Source organism: Dendrobates tinctorius, unplaced genomic scaffold (genome assembly GCF_039654945.1).
Source record: "Dendrobates tinctorius isolate UK_male_01 unplaced genomic scaffold, ASM3965494v1 ptg000003l, whole genome shotgun sequence".
Lineage (NCBI taxonomy): Eukaryota > Metazoa > Chordata > Amphibia > Anura > Dendrobatidae > Dendrobates > Dendrobates tinctorius.
Window position 1 is genome coordinate 55,695,685 of NW_027361671.1, and position 25,327 is coordinate 55,721,011.

General features: G+C 44.1%; 1 protein-coding gene across 2 annotated transcripts in view; it reads right to left on the minus strand.

Annotated features, from left to right (window-relative positions):
* Positions 1 to 227: 227 nt before the first annotated feature.
* FEM1C (fem-1 homolog C) overlaps positions 228 to 25,327 on the minus strand; it is a 46,188-nt gene continuing 21,088 nt past the window's right edge. For both annotated transcript variants that reach the window (XM_073552726.1, XM_073552784.1), the window contains exon 3: positions 228 to 3,191. In XM_073552726.1, the coding sequence (XP_073408827.1) occupies positions 1,882 to 3,191 (1,310 nt within the window). In that variant the 3' untranslated portion in view covers positions 228 to 1,881. The remainder of the gene's footprint in view (positions 3,192 to 25,327) is intronic.

A 25,327-nucleotide genomic window follows, 5' to 3' on the forward strand; every position in this document is an offset into this window, starting at 1 on the left:
CCAGGGAAGACTCATTTAGACGCTGGCACCCAGCCACTAACAAACCCCCTGTATACACCCCCTTACGAAAACCACAGCAGAGGGGAACACGAGTCTAGAGCCTAAATACAGCAAATACACTAAAACTAATAAATTAAAAAATAAATACAATAACCCTCCTGCATTGGAAAAAAAAAAAAAAATCAGAATGTTGCATTCATATGTTAAATGAAGAATCCATCAACGCATAAAATTACAAAGTCAGTTTAGTATTTTCTTTAAGCAATTCACATGTTTTTCATTGAATAGTTTTATTGTAAGACAATTGCAGGGCCAATATAAATGTTATTACAGAACAATAAAGTGCTGTTAACGTAATCACCTGAATCTTATTTGTGCGCTCTACACTCCTTATAACCACATCAAGCCCTTCCTTCCAAAGGGGATGGGGGGATAGAAAGAGAAAGGGAAAATAAAATAAAATAAAAAAAAAAAAAAAAAAAAAAAAGTATAGTGGATGAATTTAAATTTCCTTACCAGCTGCATAAGAAAATGATGCAGGTTACGGCTGCCCACTTCCCCAAAAAAAAAAAAAAAAAAAAAAAAAAGAGAAGAAAGAGGAGAAGAAGAAAAAAAAAAAAAAGGAGGCCGACTGACAAATGGTACCAAGGTGTGCGAGTTACCTAGACTGATTACTGGAAAACAGTAAGGACATTAATGCAAGATACATGAGAAGCCCTGGCAAACCAACGTGCCGCCCTTTTATCTTCACACTACATTTGTATTAGTACTCACTGAAAATGCAGCATGCCACATGGGAAACAATCTCTGCATTTGTTGCAAATATCATTTAAAAGGGACCCCACAAAAAAAGGGATGATATTCCTAAAAGTAATTCATATTTAACATTACCATCCAACAGTATTTTTTTTTAATGCATGGTTAATTCATTCTTTTCTTCCCTGCGGTGTGTCTCGCTGCTAATCTGTCTCCATGCCAAGTGGTATGGCTTAACAGAAGAAAATGGTCATTTAAAGTCCCTTTAAAGCAAAATAGGAGGTGAAAGCAAGAGAGTAAGACGTTCTGCACAAGCGTGTTTCATTCTATGGACTTAGCAAGACAGAATATTCTCCGCCTATAATGTTAGGTTAAAGAACAGGCAATATTGAAAGAAGCCGTTTTACCACCAGAAATATAGCAGAACGCCAACAAAAAAGAAAAAAAAATAGCCATGCTGCTTTAGTGCAGAATAGAAAATTAAATTTAAACTGACAAATTGGATTTTAAATTGGGCTGGCAAAATGCTGCATAGAAGTATGCTAACACACAACAGTCATGTCCAAGCCAGTGCATAGAGGAGATAAAGCACTTATGGTAATTGCAAACATTAACATGTTCATAAAGCTTTTACAACTTAGCAAATGGTCCATAGAAAGATACCCATCCACACACTGGAAGATTATGAGAGCAGGAGGGGAAAAAAAAACAAAAACAAAAAATAAAAAACACCTTAAACGTGTAATTAAGAAAAGAAATCCACAAAACCAGCAAGAGCAGGGATGAAGAAAAAAAAATAAAAAAATCAAAAATCAAATTGCTGCTCTCCCCTACCCCCATCCAACACCAACAGGAAGAAAAAATACCAAATGGAACAGATTTTACAGGTTAGGTTGCAGATGTTTCAAATTTAGGATGAGACAGAAAACCAAATTTTCATAGATTTTGTATATTTAAAATATGGGCAACCAATCCTTTCAATGCTGATGGAGTGAGATTAGACCCATTCAGATGGGGCTGATACCAGCCGATGCCTTACTGATGTTTCCCATCAACGGTGCTTTTGTAAGAAACTGACAGTCCAAGCACACACCCTTCAGTTGTCCTAGAAGTCCCATAAAAACATCATCTATGAAGCAACACAAAACTTTCCAGCTTTTCAGGGATTTCTTTTCTGTACTGTAGATTGTGTTTGACAATCACGCGTGCAGCGAGACATTGCAGGGTGGTGTGATTGATGGGCTGGATCAAGTTCTTGGCCATTTCCTTCTCATCCAGCAAGTCACAGGCAGTTTGGTTGTGCGCGTTTGTAGAGTCAAAGTGTGCCCCAGATTTTATGAGCAGATTCATGATATCTGGATGATTGTTGAGCGCTGCGATGTGCAACGGACTGTTCTCTTCAGAGTCTCTGACGTTAACATCAGCGCCACACTCCAACAAAATAGCGGTCACCTGAAGAGAGGGAAATTTGCAAACAGGGTAGCGGCCAACACAAGTGGTGTTTTTGTCTACAGCCAGGTGCAGCGGACTAAAGTTGTTTTTTCCTTTGGGATGCAGCTTAAGGAATCGATAGATATTCTGTTTTTTGAAGTGCTCTTGCTCTGAGCTGCACGGCACCTTCTCCAGCAAACAGATCAAGTGCAAAATAATAGATAGGGCCTTGTTCAACTGGATTTGGTCAGGCGGCGCTGTTGCAAGTCTGACCGCCCTGTCTATTTCTAACACGCTTTTGCACAATACACCCATAAGGTCATCAAAAGTAACTGTAGTGTCAAACAAGCCTTTTGCTCGGTCCTGAAGCATGAAGGAAAACAGCTCTGCAAAAGACAATAAACTACTTGCAGTCATAGGACTTAAAGGATCCAGGTTGTTCTGCTGCATGTCCAAGGCATACTTCCATAAATTAATACAACGTTTGAAGTTTCCAGAGTCTGCGTAAACTGCACCACGGTACCGGATGTAATAGGATGTATCTGGATGCGATGGACCCAAGATTCGCTCCCTTATCAACAGCGCCTGCATCCTCATCTCATCAGGGTCAGCAATAAGGTTGTCTAATTCTTCCGCAGTATTAACCTCCTTGGCATAGTCATAAGCCATTATTAAAGCCTGTGGCATGGGCTTCCTGATGACATTAGTCCTGTCACTGTATCTCATATCCATAGCTCTCTTCCAATACTTTAAGGCACCAAGAAGGTCCCGCTTTTTGTCAACAAATGTAGCTCCAAGGAGTTCAAGTGCATTGATGCGCTCAATTTTACTTGTCTGCGGGTGTTGAGTAAGGAAATCAACAATATTAGTGTGGCCGGTCACACTGGCTGATAGCAGTGGCGTCATACCATACCCATCTTTTTCCATGCGAGCTCCATATTTCAGAAGCATTTTCATTATTTCCAAACTTCCTGATTCAGCACAATCATGCAAGGCGGTATTACCTGAAAAGAGAAGCAACTCGAGTTAAACTGAGTCATAGGACATGTGAAACAAAAGATGGAGAAGGAAAAACCACGAGAAGCAAAAGACCAAATTTTATCACATACTATTCTGCTATGAAACGCTCAACAATTTTACCCACCACTCACAAACTTGTAGTCATTTTCAAGGATAAACAGTGCCTTGTGGAAGTATTCGGCCCCCTGGAACTTTTCAACCTTTTCCCACATATCATGCTTCAAACATAAAAGATACCAAATGTAAATTTTTGGTGAAGAATCAATCAAGAAGTGGGGCACAATTGTGAAGTTGAACGAAATTTATTGGTTATTTTATATTTTTCTAGAAATACAAAAACTGAAAAGTGGGGTGTGCAATATTATTCAGCCCCTTTACTTTCAGTGCAGCAAACTCACTCCAGAAGTTCATTGTGGATCTCTGAATGATCCAATGTTGTCCTAAATGACTATTGATAAATATAATCCACCTGTCTGTAATCAAGCCTCCATATAAATGCTCCTGCTCTGTGATAGTCTCAGGGTTCTGTTTTAAGCACAGAGAGCATCATGAAGCCCAAGGAACACAACAGGCAGGTCCGTGATACTGTTGTGGAGAAGTTTAAAGCCAGATTTGGATGCAAAATGATTTCCAAAACTTTAAACATCCCAAGGAGCACTGTGCAAGCGATCATAATGAAATGGAAGGAGTATCATACCACTGCAAATCTAGGGAACACCACACCAAGGAAAACGGGAAAATCAGCAGCAGCAATCACACAGTGATATATGCAGACCCAGTGGTATCTACAGCTGATAACCCCACAGACTATATTATAATTATAATTGTTAGGACAGTCAAATCACTGAACACAGCACAACACACAAGAACACATTGACCATAAGTCCTCAATGTAAAAATATACTTTATTATTCTATAAATAAGGTACTTGAGGTATTTTAAAAGTAGCAAAGCATCAGTGTTTTATAATATAAAAATATACATAAGAGGGCAGTACTATCCATTTCATAAGGGCATATTATTGCAGTAAATGGTGCTAACAAATATATATATCTCAGTGAAAAAAAAAATTTTTAAAAACCAAAATAATATATATTCATAAGTAAGGTGCATACAAATTAGTAAAAATTGTATATCAATTCCCTATAGGTGTACATCATAATTATACAAATAAAGCGTATATAAAGTGCAAAAAATACATAGGTATTAAAGTGCAATATTAGTGCAAAAATAGTGAACACCATATGTGTCACTGCATAGATATATCACATGAATAAAGGGAATAATACCCAATAACACCAATAGGTGTCAGTATATGCATAATTTATGTCATGGACCAGGAAAATTTCTGAAAACAGCGTTAGACATCAAAGAGTATGGTAAGTATAAGGTATAACTTACAAGCTACACTGCACCTGGTCTGGACAGCCACCCTCCCCAACATGTGTTTCGGCACAGTAGCAGGACACTCGGCTCCCATTCACAGCAGAGCAGGGTCATTAGCATAGCGAATCTGAAGCCATACTCTAGTGTGATCCCGGGCCTAAGGGCCCCGTCACACATAGCGATCTCGCTAGCGAGATCGCTGCTGAGTCACAAGTTTTGTGTGACGCAACAGCGATCTCACCAGGGAGATCGCTGTGTGTGACAGCGATCAGCGGCCGCCCCCCCTGCCGGTATCGCTGATCGCTCTTGGAAAGCCCTGGACATTTCTTTGATCGCTGGTCTCCCGCTGGCCCTCAAGCATCGCTGCGTGTGACAGGCGGGAGACCAGCGATCAGCTGGTAACTAAGGTAAACGCAGGGTTTCTAAGCACCGTGCGGTGCCTAGAAACCCTCTGTGTACCTTAGTAACCAGTGCGCTGATGCATGGAGCTGGTAACTAAGGTACACATCGGGTTTCTAAGTGACGTATGTCCCTTAGAAACCCGATGTGTACCTTAGTTACCAACTCCCTGCATCAGCGCGCTGGTAACTAAAGTACACAGCGACGCCGGGCGCTTGGCGTCGCTGGTGCTGATCGCTGGTGAAGCTGTGACAGCTTACCAGCGATCACATAGTGACTCACCAGCGATCCTGACACGTTGATATCGTTGTCGGGATCGCTGGTGAGTCGCTATGTGTAACGGTACCTTTATGCTGAAAATAGATAAGAACCAAGCAGGAGAATCCTAGCTAACTGTTCAGTAGAATTAAGAGACCGATACAAAGTCCCCCACCATCTCATCCCACAGCTGCACCAGGCACTTTATCTTTTTCATGCACATTCATGATTTCATGAGCTTTGGCCGATCTGGCTTTCACCTTTTGGTAATATGTAGCGAGTTTACAGCCATTTAGCTATTTTAGCGGTGTTCAGGTATTTGCTCTGCTTCCATATATGGGTATAGCATTTATTTGCAAGGTGCTGTGAAGAGCCACGTTTGTGAGTACAGGTCTCCTCATCATTTATATATTACATAGTATTTAATCTTGTATACTTAGTGTGTGGAGGACACCTTGTCTTTATATTTGTCTCCATTTGTGGGATTTTTGATGTGGGAGAGTCATTGCATCATTGCAACATTGGAGCTCCCCCACAAGTGACCCCATTTTGGAAACTAGACCCCCCCCAAGGAACTTATCTAGATGCATAGTGATCACTTTGAACCCCCAGGTGATTCACAAATTGATCCGTAAAAAAGAAAAAGTACTTTTTTTTCCACAAGAATTTTCTTTTAGCCTCAATTTTTTCATTTTCACATAGGCAACAGAATAAAATGGATCCTAAAATTTGTTGGGCAATTTTTCCCTGAGTACACCGATACCTCATATGTGGTCATAAACTACTGTTTGGGCAACTGCAGAGCTCGGAAGGGAAGGCGCGCCATTTGACTTTTTGAATGGAAAATTAGCTCCAATTGTTAGCGGACACCATGTCGCTTATGGAAAGTATGTAGTGTATGTCAGGTTGGTGTGTGTGATGTAGTGCAGGGTTTCCCAACTCCAGTCCTCAAGGCCCACCAACAGTTCATGTTTTCAGGATTTCCTTTGTTTTGCACAGGTGATGCAATTACCACCTGAGCAATACTAAGGAAATCTTGACAACATGATCTGTTGGTGGGCCTTGAGGACTGGAGTTGGGAAACCCTGGTGTAGTGTATGTCAGGTTGGTGTGTGATGTGGTGTAGTGTACATCAGGTTGGTGTGTGTGGTTGGAATGAGACATTCAAACAGTCCAGGTTTGTCAGGACACGTTTCACATTGGAAAGGAGATTCCCTTTTTGTCCCCCTTTTATAGCATACCAGGTACCTTTTTTTGCTCTCCCCTCACGGGGAAAATGTTGCCCTGGTACCATACGGGAGACTTGAGTTCCAGGGGTGCTGGGGCAGGCTCATTCCTCGTCTCCAAACATCAGGGCCTTTATCACTGCCTCCTGGAACTGAAGGAAACTGTTGTTGGCCTGGCCTGCACATCGTGATAGCACGTATGCATTATACAGTGCCATTTGTACAACGTGCACAGCCAGTTTTTCATACCACACCTTCGCATTCCACATGGCACTATAGGGCTGGAGGACTTGATCAGAAAGATCAACTCCCCCCATGTGTTTGTTGTACCCCAGGGCACAGTCCGGTTTGTTAACCTGTGCTAGGGTATCTCGAACGGAGGCAGCCGTGGTGATGGGACCATGGATTGTTTTCAAGAAAAAGACATCTCGTCTTTGAACTTGACCACGAGAATGTTGCCGCTACATTGGGCTCTGCTCTCACCCTTTGGAAGAGGCAGCTCAATTAGCGACAAAGGGAGACCCCTCTGGTTTCTATGCACAGTACCGCAAGCTGTGGTAGCTCTGGCAGAGAGGGATTGAAAGAGTGGGATTCTTGTTTAAAAGTTATCAATGTACAGATGGTAACCTTTATCAATCTTCCCATGGTAAACTCTACAGCTGAGTGTGTACCCCGAGATACTCTCACACAGCTTATAGTTTTATCCCGTACCTTGCCCTTTTGCTGGGCAGGTACTGACGGAACTGAAGCCTCCCTTTGGATTCATCCACACAAATTTCCCTTTGGGGAATGTACAAGTCAGCAAACTTGTTGCTGAAGTGTTCAATGACCGGCCGAATTTTGAACAGTATCAAAGTTTGGATAAACGCAGGGAAGGCTGTCAGTATTGTCCTTAAAATGGAGAAGCTTCTGAATCGCCTCAAAACGTTTGCGAATCATAACCATACCAAATATTGGAGTTTGATTAAAAAAAAAAAAAAAAAAAAAAAAGAATTGGATTACTTACCGGTAATACTCTTTTGTAGAGTCCACGACAGCACCCACTGAGAGAGGGGATCCGCCCCTAGGAACAGGAAACCTACAGAGATAAATGGGGCGGTCCCCCTCGCTCCCTCAGTTTGTATTACAGAGAACAACGGAGGAACCGCCATACATGTTTTAGTCAATTTGTTAGCACAATTCATATTTTATATTATACATACATACATATATATATATATATATATATATATATATATATACACACACAATTCTATGCTTGCTGTGGCTTTCTACATTTTAAGTCTTAATTCTAATCTCCACCACCAAGGAGAAACACCTGTGAATTTTTACGGGCGGGAAGTGGGCAGGTGCTGTCGTGGACTCTACAAAAGAGTATTACCGGTAAGTAATCCGGTTTTTCCTCTTCGCCACGACAGCACCCACTGAGAGATTTCCAGAGATAATCACCTGGGAGGGCACACCGTGTTAAGGACAGATCTACCAAAAGACAGATCCTCTGTAGAGGACAAATCTAGTCTATAGTGACTATAGAAGGTAGATGGAGAAGACCAGGTTGCAGCCTTACATATTTGCTCAATTGGGACGTTCGCCCTCTCGGCCCAGGAGGATGACAAGGCTCTGGTAGAGTGCGCCTTAATACCCTGTGGAGGGTCCTCTCCTTTTGCTGAATATGCCATTGTGATCGCATCTCTGATCCACCTGGACAACGCGCCCGTTGTAACTCTAGCCCCCTTCTTGTTACCCTGGAAGGAGACAAAAAGAGACCTACTCTGCCTCCAGGGACTGGTCCTATCTAAGTAGGCTAGCACAGCTCTTCTAACATCTAAAGTATGATATTTAACCTCGTCCTGTGTTGTTGGGTTCTCATAAAAAGAAGGTAGGCAGATCTCCTGAGATCTATGAAACTTAGTTGCCCGTTTTGGCAGGTAGGACGGGTCTGTTTTCAATATCAGTCTGTCCCGTGTTACTGACAGGAACGGGGGGTCAACCGACAGGGCGTGAAGATCACTTACTCTTCTAGCTGATACTAAGGCCACTAGTGTAGCAGTCTTTAATGAGAGGCATTTCATTGATATTGAACTTATGGGTTCAAAGGGGGGCTGAGTGAAGGCTTCTAACACAAGACTAAGGTTCCATGCTGGTAGCTGAGGAATATGAACTGGCTCTGACCGCTGACAAGCTGAAATAAACCGGGTCACCCACCTATTACCTGCCACGTTGTAGTTAAACAAGGCTCCTAGGGCCGATACATGGACCTTTAGAGTATTTACTGATAGCCTCAATTCCCGACCCTTCTGAAGGAATTCTAGAATGGCCGTAATGGGCACTTCACCGGATAATTTTGCTGGGTGAAAGGCCAGGAATTTTCTCCACACCTTAGAGTATATTCTTGTTGTAGATTCTTTCCTACTTTGCAGAAGGGTATTAGTCAGGTTTTTTGAGAAGCCTTTCTGCTTCAATAGTTCCCTCTCAAATTCCAGGCCGTTAGGCGCAGGGCTTTGACCTGTGGATGGTAGCAGGGACCCTGCGAGAGAAGGTCCCGGTGTAGCGGCAGAATCCATGGGTTGGATATTGACATGGCTCTCAGCCATGAAAACCACGGCCTCTTGGGCCAAAACGGTGTTATCAGGATGACCCTCGCCCTCTCTTGTCTTATTTTCCTGATCACTGTTGGTAACAGAACCATTGGAGGAAAGGCATAGGCTTGATGGAATGTCCAGGGTGCTTGTAGGGCATCTAGTATGTCTGGGTTGTCCGCTCTGTAGAGAGAAGCGAACCTTTTTACATGTCTGTTGGCTCTGGTTGCGAACAGGTCTATCTCTGGCCTGCCCCATTTTGCCTCTATCATTTCGAAGATGTGGTGGCTGAGGACCCATTCGCCCTGATATAGGGTCTGTTGGCTGAGGTAGTCTGCTCGAGAATTGTCTACTCCTCTTATGTGGAGCGCAGACAAGGAGTGAAGATGCACCTCGGCTATCTGAAAGATCTTCTCCGCAATAGACATCAATGGCTTTGATCGCGTACCTCCTTGCCTGTTTATATATGCCACTGCGGTGGTATTGTCTGACTGGATCCTCACGTGGGTGCCTTTTAACTGCGGGAGAAATTGAGATATAGCATAGTAGACTGCTGTTAGTTCCTTCATATTAGAGCTTTCTGCTTCTTCCTCCAGCCATTGGCCTTGCACCATCTCTTCCTCTAGGTGGGCTCCCCACCCCGAGGGGCTAGCATCCGTGGTGAGTACCCTAGAGGGAGTAACCCACCATTGAACTCCTCTTGATAAATTGGTAGGATCCAACCACCAATCTAGGGAGTTAACGACTTTGGGCGATAGGGATATCCTCCCTTCCAACTGCCCCTGCAATCTGTCTGTCTCCTGTAAAATAGCCCACTGCAATCTTCTGGAGTGGAATTGGGCCCATTGCACCGCTGGAATGCATGATACTAGGGACTCCAGCAAGGACACACCCTGTCTCAATGATATTACAGGTTTTTCAGTGATGATCCATATCTTATTAGCTATGGTCTGCGCCTTAGCATCAGGTAGAAAGCATTTCTGACTTACGGAATCTACTTGCAGGCCTAGGAACTTCTGACAGGTTACTGGTTTTAGCCTGGACTTCTCCCAGTTGATTAGCCAGCCTAGTGTCTGTAAGGATGAGACAATATCAGCTATTCTATTTTCACATTGGGCAACAGAATCTCCCACTATGAGCAGGTCGTCCAATTAGGGGACCACTAAGGTGTCATTCAGCCTTATATATGACATCACCTCCAACATCAATTTGGTAAACACTCGAGGGGCCATAGATAGTCCGAACGGCATCGCCGTAAACTGGAAATGTTGAATCCGACCCTCGAACCAGACCGCTACCCGCAGGAATCTCTGGTGCCTCTGGTATATGGGGAGATGGTAATAGGCATCCTTTAGGTCCAAGACTGCCATATAACACCAGGGGAACAAGTTTTATTGCTGAATTTATTGATTCCATTTTAAACGACCTCAGCTTCAAGAATGTGTTAAGCTTTTTTAAATTTATTATAGTCCTAAAAGAGCCGTCTGGCTTAGGGACCAAAAATAGGGGAGAATAAAAGCCCTCTCCCTTTTCGTCCCCCGGGACCTCTATCAGAGCACGCTTAGTTAACAGCGTTGCAACCTCCATCTCCAGTGCCTCCTGCTGTGCTTGGGACTTCATAGAAGTCAATAGGAAGGAGTTCTGTGGGTGCCGAACAAATTCTAGTTTTAGGCCCGATGAGACGATATCAATGGCCCAGGGGTTGGATGTAATCTTCCCCCATTGGTGGCTGAACTTCAGTAGTCTGCCACCTACCGGTATACTGGTACTAGCGGAACCTGTCTCCTCTGAAGGGACGTTTCCCAAAAAGGCTGCCTCTCTGTTTGGGATCCTTATTTCCCCAGCGGTCCTGAGGTTTGAAATCTCTTTTTCCCGAACGGAGGCTTCCTGTAGGCCCTCCTGTTAAAGGAAATATACGGGTTAGGAAACCCTTTCCTTCTCTCCCCCGCTTTTGTTAAGATTTCGTCCAATTCCGTGCCAAATAGGTACTTACGCTGGCAGGGTATAGCGCAAAGTTTAGTCTTTGTCTGCGTATCTCCTCTCCACCCCTTCAACCTTAAGGCCTGCCGGCCCGAATTGGTTAGCCCTGCTGCTCTAGCAGATAATCGGAGAGAGTCCGCTGAGGAGTCAGAAAGGAAAGCCGCTGCTCCCTTCATGAGGGGAATAGAGGAAAGGAGTTTGTGTTGGGATACTGCGCTCTTTATTTTGTCCTCTAGGTCATTCAGCCACACTAACATTGATCTTGCTGTGCACGTGGCTGCTATTGCGGGCTTAAAAGCTGCCGTGCATGCCTCCCAGGATTGTTTAAGAAAGGTGTCTGTCTTACGATCTAACGAGTCAGCCAAAGTTCCTGAATCTTCCACCGGCAGGGAGGATCTGAGGCCACTGCCGCATCTACTTTGGGGGCTCTCGACCAAGATGTCAAGTCCTCATCGTCAAACGGATATTTGCGTTTTGACGTTAAGGGGAGGAAGGTTCTCTGACCCTGTTTCTCCCACTCCCTTTTTACCAGCTCCTTTATAGCTGGGACTACTGGGAATGCCCGGACCTTTTTTCGGGAAATGCCTGCAAACATGTCCTGCGGAGTCTTGGGGTCCTTACTCTCTGGTAACCCCATGGTATTTCGGACAGATTTAACTAGGTTATTAATACTGTCCGTAGGGAAACAAGTCTGTGCCTCCTCCTCAGAGGAAAAGTATTCCTGGGATCTATCTGAGTCTAGTTCCCCATTTTCTGACGGCGATCCTGACGCCGGTGAAGCCATTCCTCTTGGCGAAACCATTCCTCTAGAACGACCTCCCAGACTACTGGAGCCGCCCAAGGCCCGTAGCTCCTCTCTAATTATAGCACGGATATCCTCTTTTCTCCCTGAGGATTCTTCCTGTAGGGTCTCCTCAATACAAGACTCGCATCATCTTTTAGGGTGGCCATCTGGGAGGGACTGAGAACATAAGGCACACTCTCCATTTTTCGCCTTCTCCGTTCTCTTGGCCTAAAGTATAGATCAAGGGAACGCCATTAGCTATAAGTCTGACTAAAAACACTCACCCGTGCTTCTCGTCAGCAATCTACTGGCTGCGGGGTTCGCAATTCAGGCTGAGGCGAAGCGCGGGACGGTTCTTTCTCCTTCCGCTTCTTTTGTGTGGGCTCATTCTGTCTGGAATGCTCGCTGGACTCTCTTCTGGAGCGGCCACTTCTCCTAGTACTGCTGCTCCTCCTTGTAGTTCCGCTCTTTCTGCTGCCCTGTGGGGACTCATTCGGCTGGCTCTGTTGGAGCGAAACCAGGTCATCTTTCTCCCCCTTTTTTTTTCACTGCGCAGGCGCAGCTGTATTGCCGCGCGCCTTCCTTGCCTCCCCTGACCCCGGAAGCTGATACTGCACTTCCGGGTCGCCTCAGTCTGAGAGCGCTGGCAACCTTCTCCTCGCTCCCTCAGCGACCGCTGCCCCCGGACTCCAGGTATCTTCACGCCTCCAGCCCCCCCTTTGTTGTATCGGGGGCGGGGGACGAACACCGGCGTTGTAATGCGTACATATCCCCCTTATGGGGATTGGGGGGGGTGCGCGCTGCCCCTGCCCCATTAAGTGAGCCTCGGTACTCCTCACTGAGGCCTCACCTGCATTACCAGCTAGGGGACCTCATCTCTTCCTCCCAACGCTGCTTCCAGTCCTGGGGCCCCCGCTGCTCATATTATGCACGCGGGGGGCTACCAGACCAGGTATCCTCTTCTGCGGGTTCCTTCCTAGGAACAGGAAACCAAACTGAGGGAGCGAGGGGGACCACCCCATTTATCTCTCTGTAGGTTTCCTGTTCCTAGGGGCGGATCCCCTCTCTCAGTGGGTGCTGTCGTGGCGAAGAGGAAAAATATAAGTACTCCAGCATTGGAGAATTTCCGTTTTCTTCACAATCCCCATGTGAAGGTCCAGTCCCCAATATTTCATCATTTCTACAGTCAACAAGTAGAAAATGATGAATTTGGGTTTTGGGCAAAAAACTGCAGGGCGTACAAGTTTGTTTGCTCCAACATAAGACTGACAATTGATTCCCGAGAAAAAGACTTTGAAAAAGTCTATTTCCCTGAAGTTGGCAGTATCGAACTGGATTCCAAATTGGGGAATGAAATCAGGAATATGTGGAGCAAAATTTTCAGGGACGAGGGTCAAGGAGGGGGCACTAGTGCTAGGTTGGGCGTGACTAGCACTAGGTTGGGGGTTACTCGCACTTGGCTGTGGATCTTCTCCCCTGGCTCTTCCTCCCTGGGCTCCAGACAATTTCTCGTCCTGCGACATCTTGGTGGTGGTAAATTTGTGTCGCTGGAGGCAGGGATGTGGAGTCGGTAAGCCACAGTTGCGACTCCGACTCCTGGATTTTATCAGGCTCCGGCTCCGACTCCTTCATAAATGGCCAATTCATAACAAATTTACTGTTGTAAAATATTAAACATCGTGCTTATTCAGTTTCTCACCATCATATAAGTAATCAGACCACTTAGAGCAAAAACTACATTTATTAGAATACAATTAGAATATAGCAAATAACTTTTATAAACTTTTATAAACTGTAAGTAAATATGCAATAAACACTTTTATGCAGTTAATAAGAAGAAAACTATAAATTTGTCCTCAGAAAAAGTATTGCCTCTGTCAGATCCTCCTTCATGGATGCCCTCAAATCTGATCTAATTATTTTGAGAGCAGAGAACAACCTCTCTACACTAACTTGTGTTGGTGGCAAAGCAGTAACCACTCGGGCAACATCTCTGACAATGTCAGGATACAGAGGAATCGCTTGTTGCACTGTTATTTTTGATGAACGGTCAAATTTCTCAATTTCTTTTAGTGCACATGAAAAATTCTGCTGAAATGTACTGGCTGTGTTCCTTGATGGGGATGACTCTTCTATGCGGGAACGCTTTGCACGGTCCTTGTGATCCAAATATTTTTCGAAATTAAATTCATCAGTTGATGATGAGGGTTTAGATGTGGCAGGACGACCAAATTCTTCTTGTTCCTCCTGACTGTTCTGCAACCCTTTCATCCTTACTGCTATTTCAAGCAGAGCTTCTTTTCCTTTACTTAGCTGTTGATCATCTAGAAGAATCCGATGCATTGGGTCTACATAAACAGCTGCCAAAAGAATGTTATTTTGTAATAGTAGCTCCTCTCTCCGTTTCATTGATATAGCAATGCCACTTGCAATTAACCCTCCTCTTTGGGACAGGCGAAACATCAGGTTCTTCCACTCCTTTAAGAAAATACCTGGAGTTAAGTCCTCTGCTTGTAATTTTTTTAGTCACTGTAAATGGGTGCTCTAGCAATTTTCCAGCTCAGTCACCTGATTCCACTGACTTTCATTTAGCGTCAGTTGAGGGTTAGCCATGTCTACAAGAAAGGTTTTCAGTTCAACCAAGCGCTGAATCATTAAGTACTGCCCCATCGTGTGGCTTGATCAATAATTGCCCCTTTTCCAGCACGTCTCTTCAAAATTGAGTCAACTTTAGGGGTTCTGGCAACAGTAGCCAATTTTCTCACCTTGCTAATCAGTGCAGCAGCATGTCCTTCTTGCAGACTGTCTCTTATAGCCAGCTGTAACGTATGCACAACAGCGCATGTGATGAATGAAAGAACATATTGACACAGTTTCAACAAGATCATCTAAACTATCATGTTGCTGTTCATCTGAAGCAACTTCAGTTTGCTCCTCAGTTACAATACTGTGTTCCTCTATTTCAAACATTTCTGTGTCTGTGGACCCAGAATGTTCTTCTAGCTGCTGGTCACCATCATTACTCTCATTCATTAGCTTAATAGTACTTATCATATTTGAAGCATTGTCAGTTATGACAGAAAGAACTTGCTCTTTTTTTAAGTTCATAGTCTTGCAGAACCTTTTCCACCAAGACCTGGAGAAACTCACTGGTGTGATGAGCTTTGGTGTCTTTTACTGCCAATGACTTGGTAACTATTTCATTTTTGTCACAAACAAATCGGACATTGATGGCAAAATAGTTCACTCTGACGTGTGCAGGCATCCATTTTAAGAAACAGAAAGCATCCCTTGAGAGTTTTTTTTAAGTTCTTCCTTTTGTTTAAAAGCTTCTTCGATTACTAATTTTCTAATACTCTCTCTCTCCAGAGAAACACCAAGCTTGCAGGCCATTTCCCCATTCAGACACATAAAAGCTGGTCGTGAAAATAATGAAATAGGCACACTATCCTTTACAACAAGCTCTATTATCTGTTTTTTAAATGTATCTACTGTCATTGTCACAGTAACTTTGTCACTGACAAAATATCTTGCAACTGATGGCTGCAAAGTTCTCTGCTCCTTTGTTTGGCTGGAAGAGCTGGTCACTGGTTCATTGGTTTGGATGCAGTCTCTCTCATCCACTGCTTTCAGTACTTCTGGATGAAAGCGCTGTACATGTCTCTTTAGATTAGAAGCTCTGGTAGGAGCATTTTTATCTTTGCCTGAATATGCACTCATCTTGGCTTCACAGCATTTGTTTTCGTCTGGATCATTTGTCATACACTGACAGACAATGTTTTCTATCTTGAGCGATGGTGAAATGTTCAAATAGAGCTGATTTAATGTGATGCTTCTTTGACACTCAGGTTTTTAATTCTGCATTCACAATCCAAATGACAATTGTTTTTCCTAAAAACAATTGTACAAAATTATTGCCAGGTCGTACAACTGATATAGTGGTCAGTAATACTGTTATTATTCCTCATGTATTCACAGTTAACTGATGCAAAGTTTGTTGAAAGGATAATACTTCTTACAGTCTTCCTCTTCTGAGTAGCAGGCAGCTGTGAGATGCTTGGAAGACGCACACCTAGTATGATCTAGTCTAGAGGAGGAGCTTTACTACTAAGAATTTGCAACACATTTTCACTTTCAGTTTCATACATTGTAAGTAGGGGGGTTGGGGCAGCATGAGGTTAACCAAGTATAAGATTAGATAAGGGCAGTGGAGAACAGTGACACACAAGAAGTAAGAAATGTCTCTATCTCCAGCAGAACTGCTTATCACTGTTGTTCATAGTTTGATAGAACATATATATTTGCGTAACATTTATAAAATTCATATGAAAGTTCAATTATGAAATATTAATACATTTTTTTTTTTAAAGCTGGAGTCGGTACATTTCTAAAGACTCCGACTCCAACCAAAACTAACTCCACAGCCCTGGCTGGAGGAGGAAGAATGGGAGGAATAGAGAAAAGTGGGGTCCTCGCCCTCACTATCATTTTCAGAAGCAATAATGTCATATGCCTCCTCAGCTGAGCACACCCTTTGTGACTGGGATGAGCGGGACATTGTGTGTGGTGTGTATAAAAAAAAAAAAAAAAAAAAAAAAAAAAAATTAAAGTGTGCGTGTGTATGTGCGAGTGTTAGGTGAAACTTTTTACTGCAGGAGGGGGCTGAAGATATGCAGCAGCAGATGGAGGTGGCGGAAGCAGCAGGGGGGAGGTAATTAGGGTTATCACTGGGGCATGATCACCAGGGGGCAGGAGGGGGCTGAGGAAATACAGATGGAGATGGAGGCAGAGATGGAGCCGGCAGCAGCAGCAGGGGGAGTGATCAGGGGGGCAGGGGGTGATCACCGGGGGCAGAAGGAGCTGTCAGGCGCGGGGGGGCTGAGGAGATGCAGATGAGCCGGCAGCAGCAGGGAAAGTGATCAGGGGGGCAGGAGGGTGCTAAGGAGATGCTGACAGAGATGGAGCCGGCAGCAGCGGGGGGGGGGGGGCGATCAGGGGGGCTGGAATCAGGCGGCGGGGGAGCAGAAGGGAGTACCGGATGGCGGCAGCGGTGATCACAGGTCAGTGGTGGCACGGTAGCAAGCAGGCACCTCGCTCTTCTGCTTCCATGGATGGGATGAAGCTGAAGAGCCATAGCTTACTCCTTCACTCCACCCCTCCACATCTGATTTTTAGGGATGGCGTCACATGGACGCTAGCTCCAATCAGATCGGGGGGGGGGGGGGGTTTGACAAAAAGGTCACCGGAAGTGATCGTAGTCAAGCATAGGTCCCCCTGTACTTGCGGGTTAGGTGACATTTCAGTGACCCCGGTCACCTGACTTTCGTGACGCTTATGTGGCCTCACAGGTCAGGAAGGGGTTAACGGAAATATAGGGGTCTTCCACGTAACTGGTAGCACAAAGACTCTGGAAAAAGCGAAATGGCTCCTCACCCTCCAAAACAAATTCAGCGCTCCCAAATCAAAATGCCGCCCTCCCTTCTGAAGCCCCAATGTGCCTAAACCACAAAATATATAAAGTGCTCTCAGTGAGAAAAAAAATCGGAATCTTGTGGGTATGATACCTTTTAATGGCTAACAAATAATAGTAAATGATGTTACAAAGCAAGCTTTCGAGACAACTTACGTCTCTTACGTCTGATATCGGCCTGATGAAGAGACGTAAGTTATCAGACGTAAGAGACGTAAGTTGTCTCAAAAGCTTGCTTTGTAACATCATTTACTATTATTTGTTAGCCATTAAAAGGTATCATACCCACAAGATTCCTATTTTGTTTCTCTCACTGAGAGCACTTTATATATTTTTCTCTACTGGCTAACACGGTACCAAACCACTTTTTTCGTTAAACCACAAATAACATCCACGTTTTCATTTCTGTAGCGATGAAAGCCCGCCTAATTTACAAGTGCGTTCCTCCATAAGCATGAGCTGGCCATGATGTACTGGTTACTACAAAGGCAGTTTGCAATTTTCACTTAGGAACATCCACTGCTGCTTGATTCTGGAAACCACCCATGGAGTCAAAATCAGCAGTACATCTGTAGATAAGTTGCCAAAGTGGTATAATTTCCAAAATGGGGTCACTTGAGGGGGAAAACTGCTTTTCTAGCACTTTGGGGTTCTGTATAAGGAGTTCAAACTATTCCAGGAACATCTGCGCTCCAGGAGGCAAAAAGCCTCTGTCCCTCCCGAGTCTCTCTTCTCTGCTTCTTCCTCTGCCACCTCCTTCCTGCATTCAGATGGTCACGTGGTACCGCTCATTAAACTCAAATACACGCATATTCATGAGTTTAATGAGCGGTACCACGTGACCACTGAATGCAGGAAGCAGACGGCAGAGTAAGAAGCAAAAGCTGCAGAGAAGTGCCAGGAGAGGAGAGTATGATCTCTGACAACCCCGCTCCCCCGCCCACCCCCAGTATATGACTCGCGTATAAGCCGAGGAGGGGACTTTCAGACCAAAAAAATGGGCTGAAAATTTCGGCTTACACCTCGGCTTATACACGAGTATATACCGTAAATTCATCGGGTAACACTTTTTACCAGTACCTACATATTAGACATGCTCTTTCAAGCTCAACCGTGTTTGATGGATCTTTTGCAGTCTAATTTTGTGAAGCACCTGTATAAAATTATCAAAAAGTTAGTTTCAGTTCAATACAAAGAGTGAAACTCATTACAGAGTGATTTCAAGTGTTTGTTTCTGTTAATGTTGATGATTACGGCTTATAGCCAATGAAAACCCAAAAGTGATCTCAGTAAATTAGAACAAAAAAAAAAAAAAAAAAAAAAAAAAAAACACACCTGTAAAGGCTTCCTAAAAGTTTAAAAAAGGTCCCTTAGTCTGTTTCAGTAGGCTCCACAATCATAGAGAAGACTGCTGACTTGACAGATGTCCAGAAGGCAGTCATTGACACACTCCACAAGGAGGGTAAGCCACAATACGTTATTGCTGAAAAAGCTGGCTGTTCAGAGTGCTGTATCCAAGCATATTAATGGAAAGTTGAGTGGAAGGAAAAAGTGTGGTAGAAAAAGGTGCACAAGCAACCGGGATAACAGTAGCCTTGAAAGGATTGTAAAGAAAAAGCCACTCAAAAACTTGGGCAAGGTTCACAAGGAGTGGACTGCTGCTGGAGCCATTGCTTCTAGAGCCACCACACACAGATGCATCCAGGACATGGGCTACAAGTGTCGCATTCCTTGTGTCAAGCCACTCATTACCAACAAACAACGCCAGAAGCATCTTACCTGGGCCAAGGAGAAAAAGAACTGGACAGTTGCTCAGTGGTCCAAGGTGTTTTCAGATGAAAGTAAATTTTACATTTAATTTGGAGATCAAGGTCCCAGAGTCTGGAAGAAGAGTAGAGAGGCACACAATCCAAGCTGCTTGAGGTCTACTGTGAAGTTTCCACAATCAGTGATGGTTTAGGGAGCCATGTCATCTGCTGGTGTAGGTGCACTGTGTTTTTATCAAGACCAAAGCCAGCGCAGCCGTCTATCAGGAAATTTAGAGCACTTCATGCTTCCCTCTACCGACAAGCATTTTGGGGATTTTTGAAATTTCATTCTTCAACAGGACTTGGCACCTATCCACACTGCCAAAAGTACCAATACCTGGTTTAAAAACAACAGAATCACTGTGCTTGATTGGCCAGCAAACTCATCTGACCTTAACCCCATAGAAAATCTATGAGGTATTGTCAAGAGGAAGATGAGAGACACCAGACCCAACAATGCAGACAAGCTGAAGGCTGCTATCAAAGCAACCTGGGCCTCCATAACACCTCAGCAGTGCCACGGGCTGATCGCCTCCATGCCACATTGATGCAGTAATTAATGCAAAATGAGCCCCGAACAAATATTGAGTACATTTACTGAACATACATTTTTGTAGGCCAACATTTCGGATTTTAAAATCATTTTTCAAGCTGGTGTCAAAGTATTCTAGTTTACTGAGATAATGACTTTTGGGGTTTCATTGGCTGTAAGCCAGGGCTGTGGAGTCGGTAAGCCAAACCTGCGACTCCGACTCCTCAATTTCCCTTACACCGACTCCACCTCCGACTCCACGACTCCGACTCCCACACATATTGCTTATATTTAAGTGAAAAATTTATTGTAGTACAATGTGAACCTCAGACATTTAATCATTTTTATGATCCAATAATCAAGATATTTAGATAGAACAGAATATATATTGGTGTACTACCCGGTTTTCATTCTTTTTGGTACAGATACGATATGGATAGACAGATATGGATAAATGGATAGATAGAGCAGATTTCTAATCTGCTTTTGCTATTGAAAACATTATCTATGAGCTCAAAAACCTTTCAGGTGATGCGGTTTTTTTAAAAAGATGATCAGCTTTTGCAGCTGAAAGACGTATCCTCAAAAAACGCAGGAAAAACGCTGTGTGTGAATGTAGCCTTAGATCAGGAATAGAACAGCCATTTACAGGACATTTCATAACTTTCCCAAACTCCTATGAAAAAATATTCAGCACATCCTGCATTGAATTACTGTACCCAATTTATTATATATTTTAGGAGTCGGAGTCGGTCCATTTTATACCGACTCCAACTCCGACTCCACCAAAATGAGCACCGACTCCACGACTCCGACTCCACAGCCCTGCTGTAAGCCATAATCATCAACATTAACAGAAATACCGTATTTTTCGCTTTATAAGATGCTCCGGATTATAAGACGCACCCCAAATTTTGAGAAAAAAAAAAAAAGAAAATTTAAAAAAAAAAAAAAATAAAAAATGGTGGTGCTTCTTATAATCCATGCATCTTATTGCTTACCAGGGGTGGTGGCTGGGGTGAAGCGGGGTCCCATGGTCGCTGCTGGAGGAGGCAGGAGTGGAGTGCTGCTGCAGGGTGAGATGAGGTGTCCGATGCTGCAAGAGTCCCCAGCGGCGGGGTGTCTAGCGCTGCCGCCAGGGGTGTCTGCTGCACAGGGTGTCCGAGGCTGCCACTGCCGCCGCCCGGGATGTCCGCCGCTGCGGGGGGGCTCTGTCGAAATTTCTTGAAAGAAAGAGCCCCCTGGAAGTTCTGTAATTTCAACCTGTGAATGTGGACTCCAGTAAAATGGCTGCCGACGCAGGCGTAGATGGAGATCTCGGGAGATGAGATCTCAGCACTGAAATCTCATCTCCCGAGATTGTCGTCTGGCTTGTGCTGCCTCCCAGCGGCCATGTTACTGGAGTCCACCGCACAGGAGGAAACCACAGAACTGCTGGGGGGCTCTGGCCTTTCACGAAATGTCGGCAGAGCCCCCCCGCAGCAGCGGCAGTGGACGCGGACACCCCGGGCAGAAGCAGCGGACATCTCAGGCAGCAGCGCACGGTACGGGTAAGCAGAAACCGGTATATTCGCATTGTAAAACGCACTCCCATTTCCCCCCCAAATTTGGGGGGGGGGGTGCGTCTTACAAAGCGAAAAATACAGTAAACACTTGAAATAGATCACTGTAATTACTATAAAATATCTGAGTTCCACTTTTTGTATTGAACTGAAAAATTAACTTTTGATGATATTCTAATTTGTGAGAAGCACCTGTATTACTTCTTTTAAAAGTCATACAAAAGGATTTAATTTCTACCATACATAAGTGCCTATTGTCATCCCGACTGGATATTCACCCTCTAGCAGTTATAGCTAAATGGGAGGCGAATGTAGGCCCTATATCGATCGAGCAATGGAGAGCGATTCTAGAAAGTGTTCCCAAATTATCTCCATGTGAGGCTCTCAACTATATTTAACTCACAGAGTATATAAAACATGATGCAAAATGCCCTAGGTGTGGGATTGACGAGGTACATTTGATGCATATGACGTGGGAATGTAGACAGAAAGGCCCATTTCGGAATTAGGTCATTTCCTTGATAGAAAAGATGTATGGAATGAGGTTAATAGATCTCCATATAGGCATATTGGGATTATTTGAAAAAGGAGTGGATCCCAGATGTCATAGGTATCTGTCGTATCTTATTTCAAGCATGTAGACTTCTTGCATTTAATTGGTTAGACACACAACCTTCATCTACGGGAGAACTAAGACGAAGGATAAATAATATAATCTGGTCTTAAACAGAAGTCTAGCATTAAAGCAACTATTAACAAGTTTTGAAAAGATATGGGATTCCTTGGTTGAATACCCCAGGGCTACCCACAAACCTAGTCAGGGATAGAATACTTATGAACTCTCTGAATTGCTATTCTTTTTCCTTTCTCCCATGTTCTACAAATGTTATACTGAGTTTTATCATAGAACTGCTCTGAAAATGGCGTAGTTTCTAAAATGGTACATTTTAGAAAGTCACTTTAAAAACTGAAAAGGTTCCTAAAAAAATAAGTGTGATAAGCTTTCTTGGGGGGAGGGGAGAGGAAATTATTATATATACATACATACATACATACATACATACACACACATACTCGTGTATAAGCAGAGATTTTTCAGCCCGTTTTTTTGGGCTGAAAGTCCCCCCTCTTGGCTTGTACGCGAGTCATGTACCGAGGGGGTGGGCGGGGGTGTCAGAGACCATACTCTCCTCTCCTGGCACTTCTCTGCAGCCCCCTGCTTCTCCCTCTGCCGTGTGCTTCCTGCATTCAGTGGTCACGTGGTACTGCTCATTAAACTCATGAATATGCGCATATTTATGAGCTTAATGAGAGGTACCACGTGACCAGCTGAATGCAGGAAGCAGATGGCAGAGGGAGAAGCAGGGGCTGCCGCTGCAGAGAAGGCCGTGCGCCAGGAGGGGAGAGTATGACGGGGGCAGAGTGATATTCACCTATCCCAAGCCGTGCACCGCTGTGTCTCTGGGTCCTCCTGCTGTGACGGCAGAGGGCACGATAACGTAGTCAGTGTGCGCCCTCTGCTGTCACTGCAGAGATCCGGGAGACTCAGCGGTGGATGGCGATAGGACAGGTAAATATCGCCACTGTCGGGGGCTCAGGACACAGATACCTGGCCAGCAGCAGCAAATAAGGGGTATTTATGGAGCATCTTATGGGGCAGCATTAACCCTTGAGCAGCAGCATATTATGGGGGGGTATTTATGGAGCATCTTCTTGGGCCAGCATATGGGGGGGGGGGGGGGGTTATCTATGGAGCATTTTCTTGGACCATTTTTTTGTGGCAAAATTAGGGGGGGGTCGGCTTACACACGAGATTGAGATATATATACACATACATATATATATACACATATATATATATATATATATATATATATTCCCAGTTTTTGTGTGGTGTGGCTACCTGGATTAAAAATGTATATACTAAGTTTGAAAATTGCAACTTTTTTTTTTTTTTTTTTTTACTTTTTGCCAAATGACTGTTTGTTTTGTTTTGTTTTTTTAGATAAAACGCTAAACATAGCGACTTAAAATTTACTACTGAAAGTATAATGGGTCCCCCCCCAAAAAAAAAAAAAACACCCCCTCAAAATCACTGAGATTTGTAGAAACATTCCAGTGTTATTGGCACAAAGTGGCATGCCAGATTTGAAAAGTTGGACTTGCTCTCTAAGGGGTTAAATATTCAGTTATATGGGCAAACTTAATTTTTGTCCGTACAAGCCATTTAATTCAACTGTTGCGCTTCGTTGCAGAACAGCTATACTAAAGAGTGCAGGATCGTTGACATTAAAAACTTCACGCCGAGCATTTTTATAGGTAACAGTAAAGCAGCCCTATTGTGTCTATAACTATGGTTACTAACTATGACAAGTAGTAGAGCATTAAAGCACCTATATCATGACATTTCGAGTGAGTGGATGTGAAATTACCATGGCTCCAGACTCTGGAGCCCACCTGCCCTACTTTTAGGCAACGTGTTGTATACAATTGTAATCAAACATGAAAACCATGGAGAGATCCGCTGTTCTTCTATTTACACTATAAGCATTTCTGCATATTGCTTCTAGTTAAGCAAGGATACATGTAGAAGAGCGGTCATTGGAAGAGCACCATCTGTCCCACATTACGTCACCTGAGGAGCACTGCAGACCTTCATTTCTTTTAGATGCAGTCTCCACAACATCTCACTGCTCTAAAGCCAAAAAGCACCAATTTCCATTAGTGCTTCAATAGAATGGGCAAGTTTAATCCAAAATCCATACAAAACTCAGACATGCCAGAGCAGTCTTGTGAGAAAGCCCATCAACTGTAATGGGCAAGTCGGGAAATACACAGAACTGTTTGGCCACAGTAATGATGCAGTGAGCACCAGTACCCGTTTTGGTTTTTTGTTAAATCAATGTAAAGATGTGCTGACTTTAAAAGGAGTCCATCACACCAAAACACAACGAAAACTACACTGCTCAAAAAAAATAAAGGGAACACAATGTAACGCCAAAACAAATCACACTTCTGTGAAATCAACCTGTCCAGTTATAAAGCAACACAGACTGCGAATCAAGTTCTCCTGCTGTTGTGCAAATGGAAGAGACAACAGGTAGAAATGAGAGATTAGCAAGACAACCTCTATAAAAGTAGTGGTTCTGCAGGGGGTAACCACAGACCATTTCTCTGTTCATCCTTTTTTGGCCATTTTGGTCACTTTTGCATTTTGTCATTGCTCTCACCCCAAGAGCTACTGTACAGTAGCATGAGGTGGTGTCTACAACCCATAGAAGAAGTTGTCAGGTAGTGTAGCTCATCCAGGATAGATCAATGAGAGCTGTGGCAAGAAGGGTAAGCTGTGTCTCTCAGCACAGTGTACAGAGCATAGAGAAGATATCAGGAGACAGGCCAGAACACCAGGAGACATCAAGGGGGACTTAGGAGAGCAACAACCCAGCAGCAGGACTGCCATTTCTTCCTTTGTGCAAGGAGAAACAGGAGAAGTGCAAAATTACCTCCAGCAGGCCACAGCTGCTTTTGTATTTTAAAATGGTCAGAAACAGACTCCATGATGGTATGAGGCCCAGACATCAACAAGTGGGTGTTGAGCTTACAGCACATCACCATGCAGGGCAATTGGCAGATTCAACATTGGCACCCTGTGCTCTTCACGGATGAGACCAGGTTCACAATGAGCACCTGTGACAGACCTGGCAGTCTGGAGACACTGTGGAGAACACTCTGCTGCCTGAAACATCCTCCAGCATGACAGATTCGGCAGTGGGTCAGTAATGGTGTGGTGAGGTATTTCTTTGGGGGGCCGCACAGCCCTCCATGTTGTAACCAAAAGGTACCCTGACTGCCATTAGGTACCAGGATGAGATCACCAGACCCATTGTCAGACCATATGCAGTGGGCCCCAGGTTCCTTCTGATGCATGACAATGCTAAGCCTCATGTGGCTCAAGTGTGTCAGCAGTTCCCACATGATGAAGACATTGATGCTATGGAATGGCCTGCCCGTTCACCAGACCTGAATCCAAATCGAGCACATCACGTCTCATTCCATAAATACCACGTTGCACCACAGCCTGTCCAGGAGTTGAATGATGCTTTAGTCCAGGTCTGGGAGAAGATCATCCTCCACAT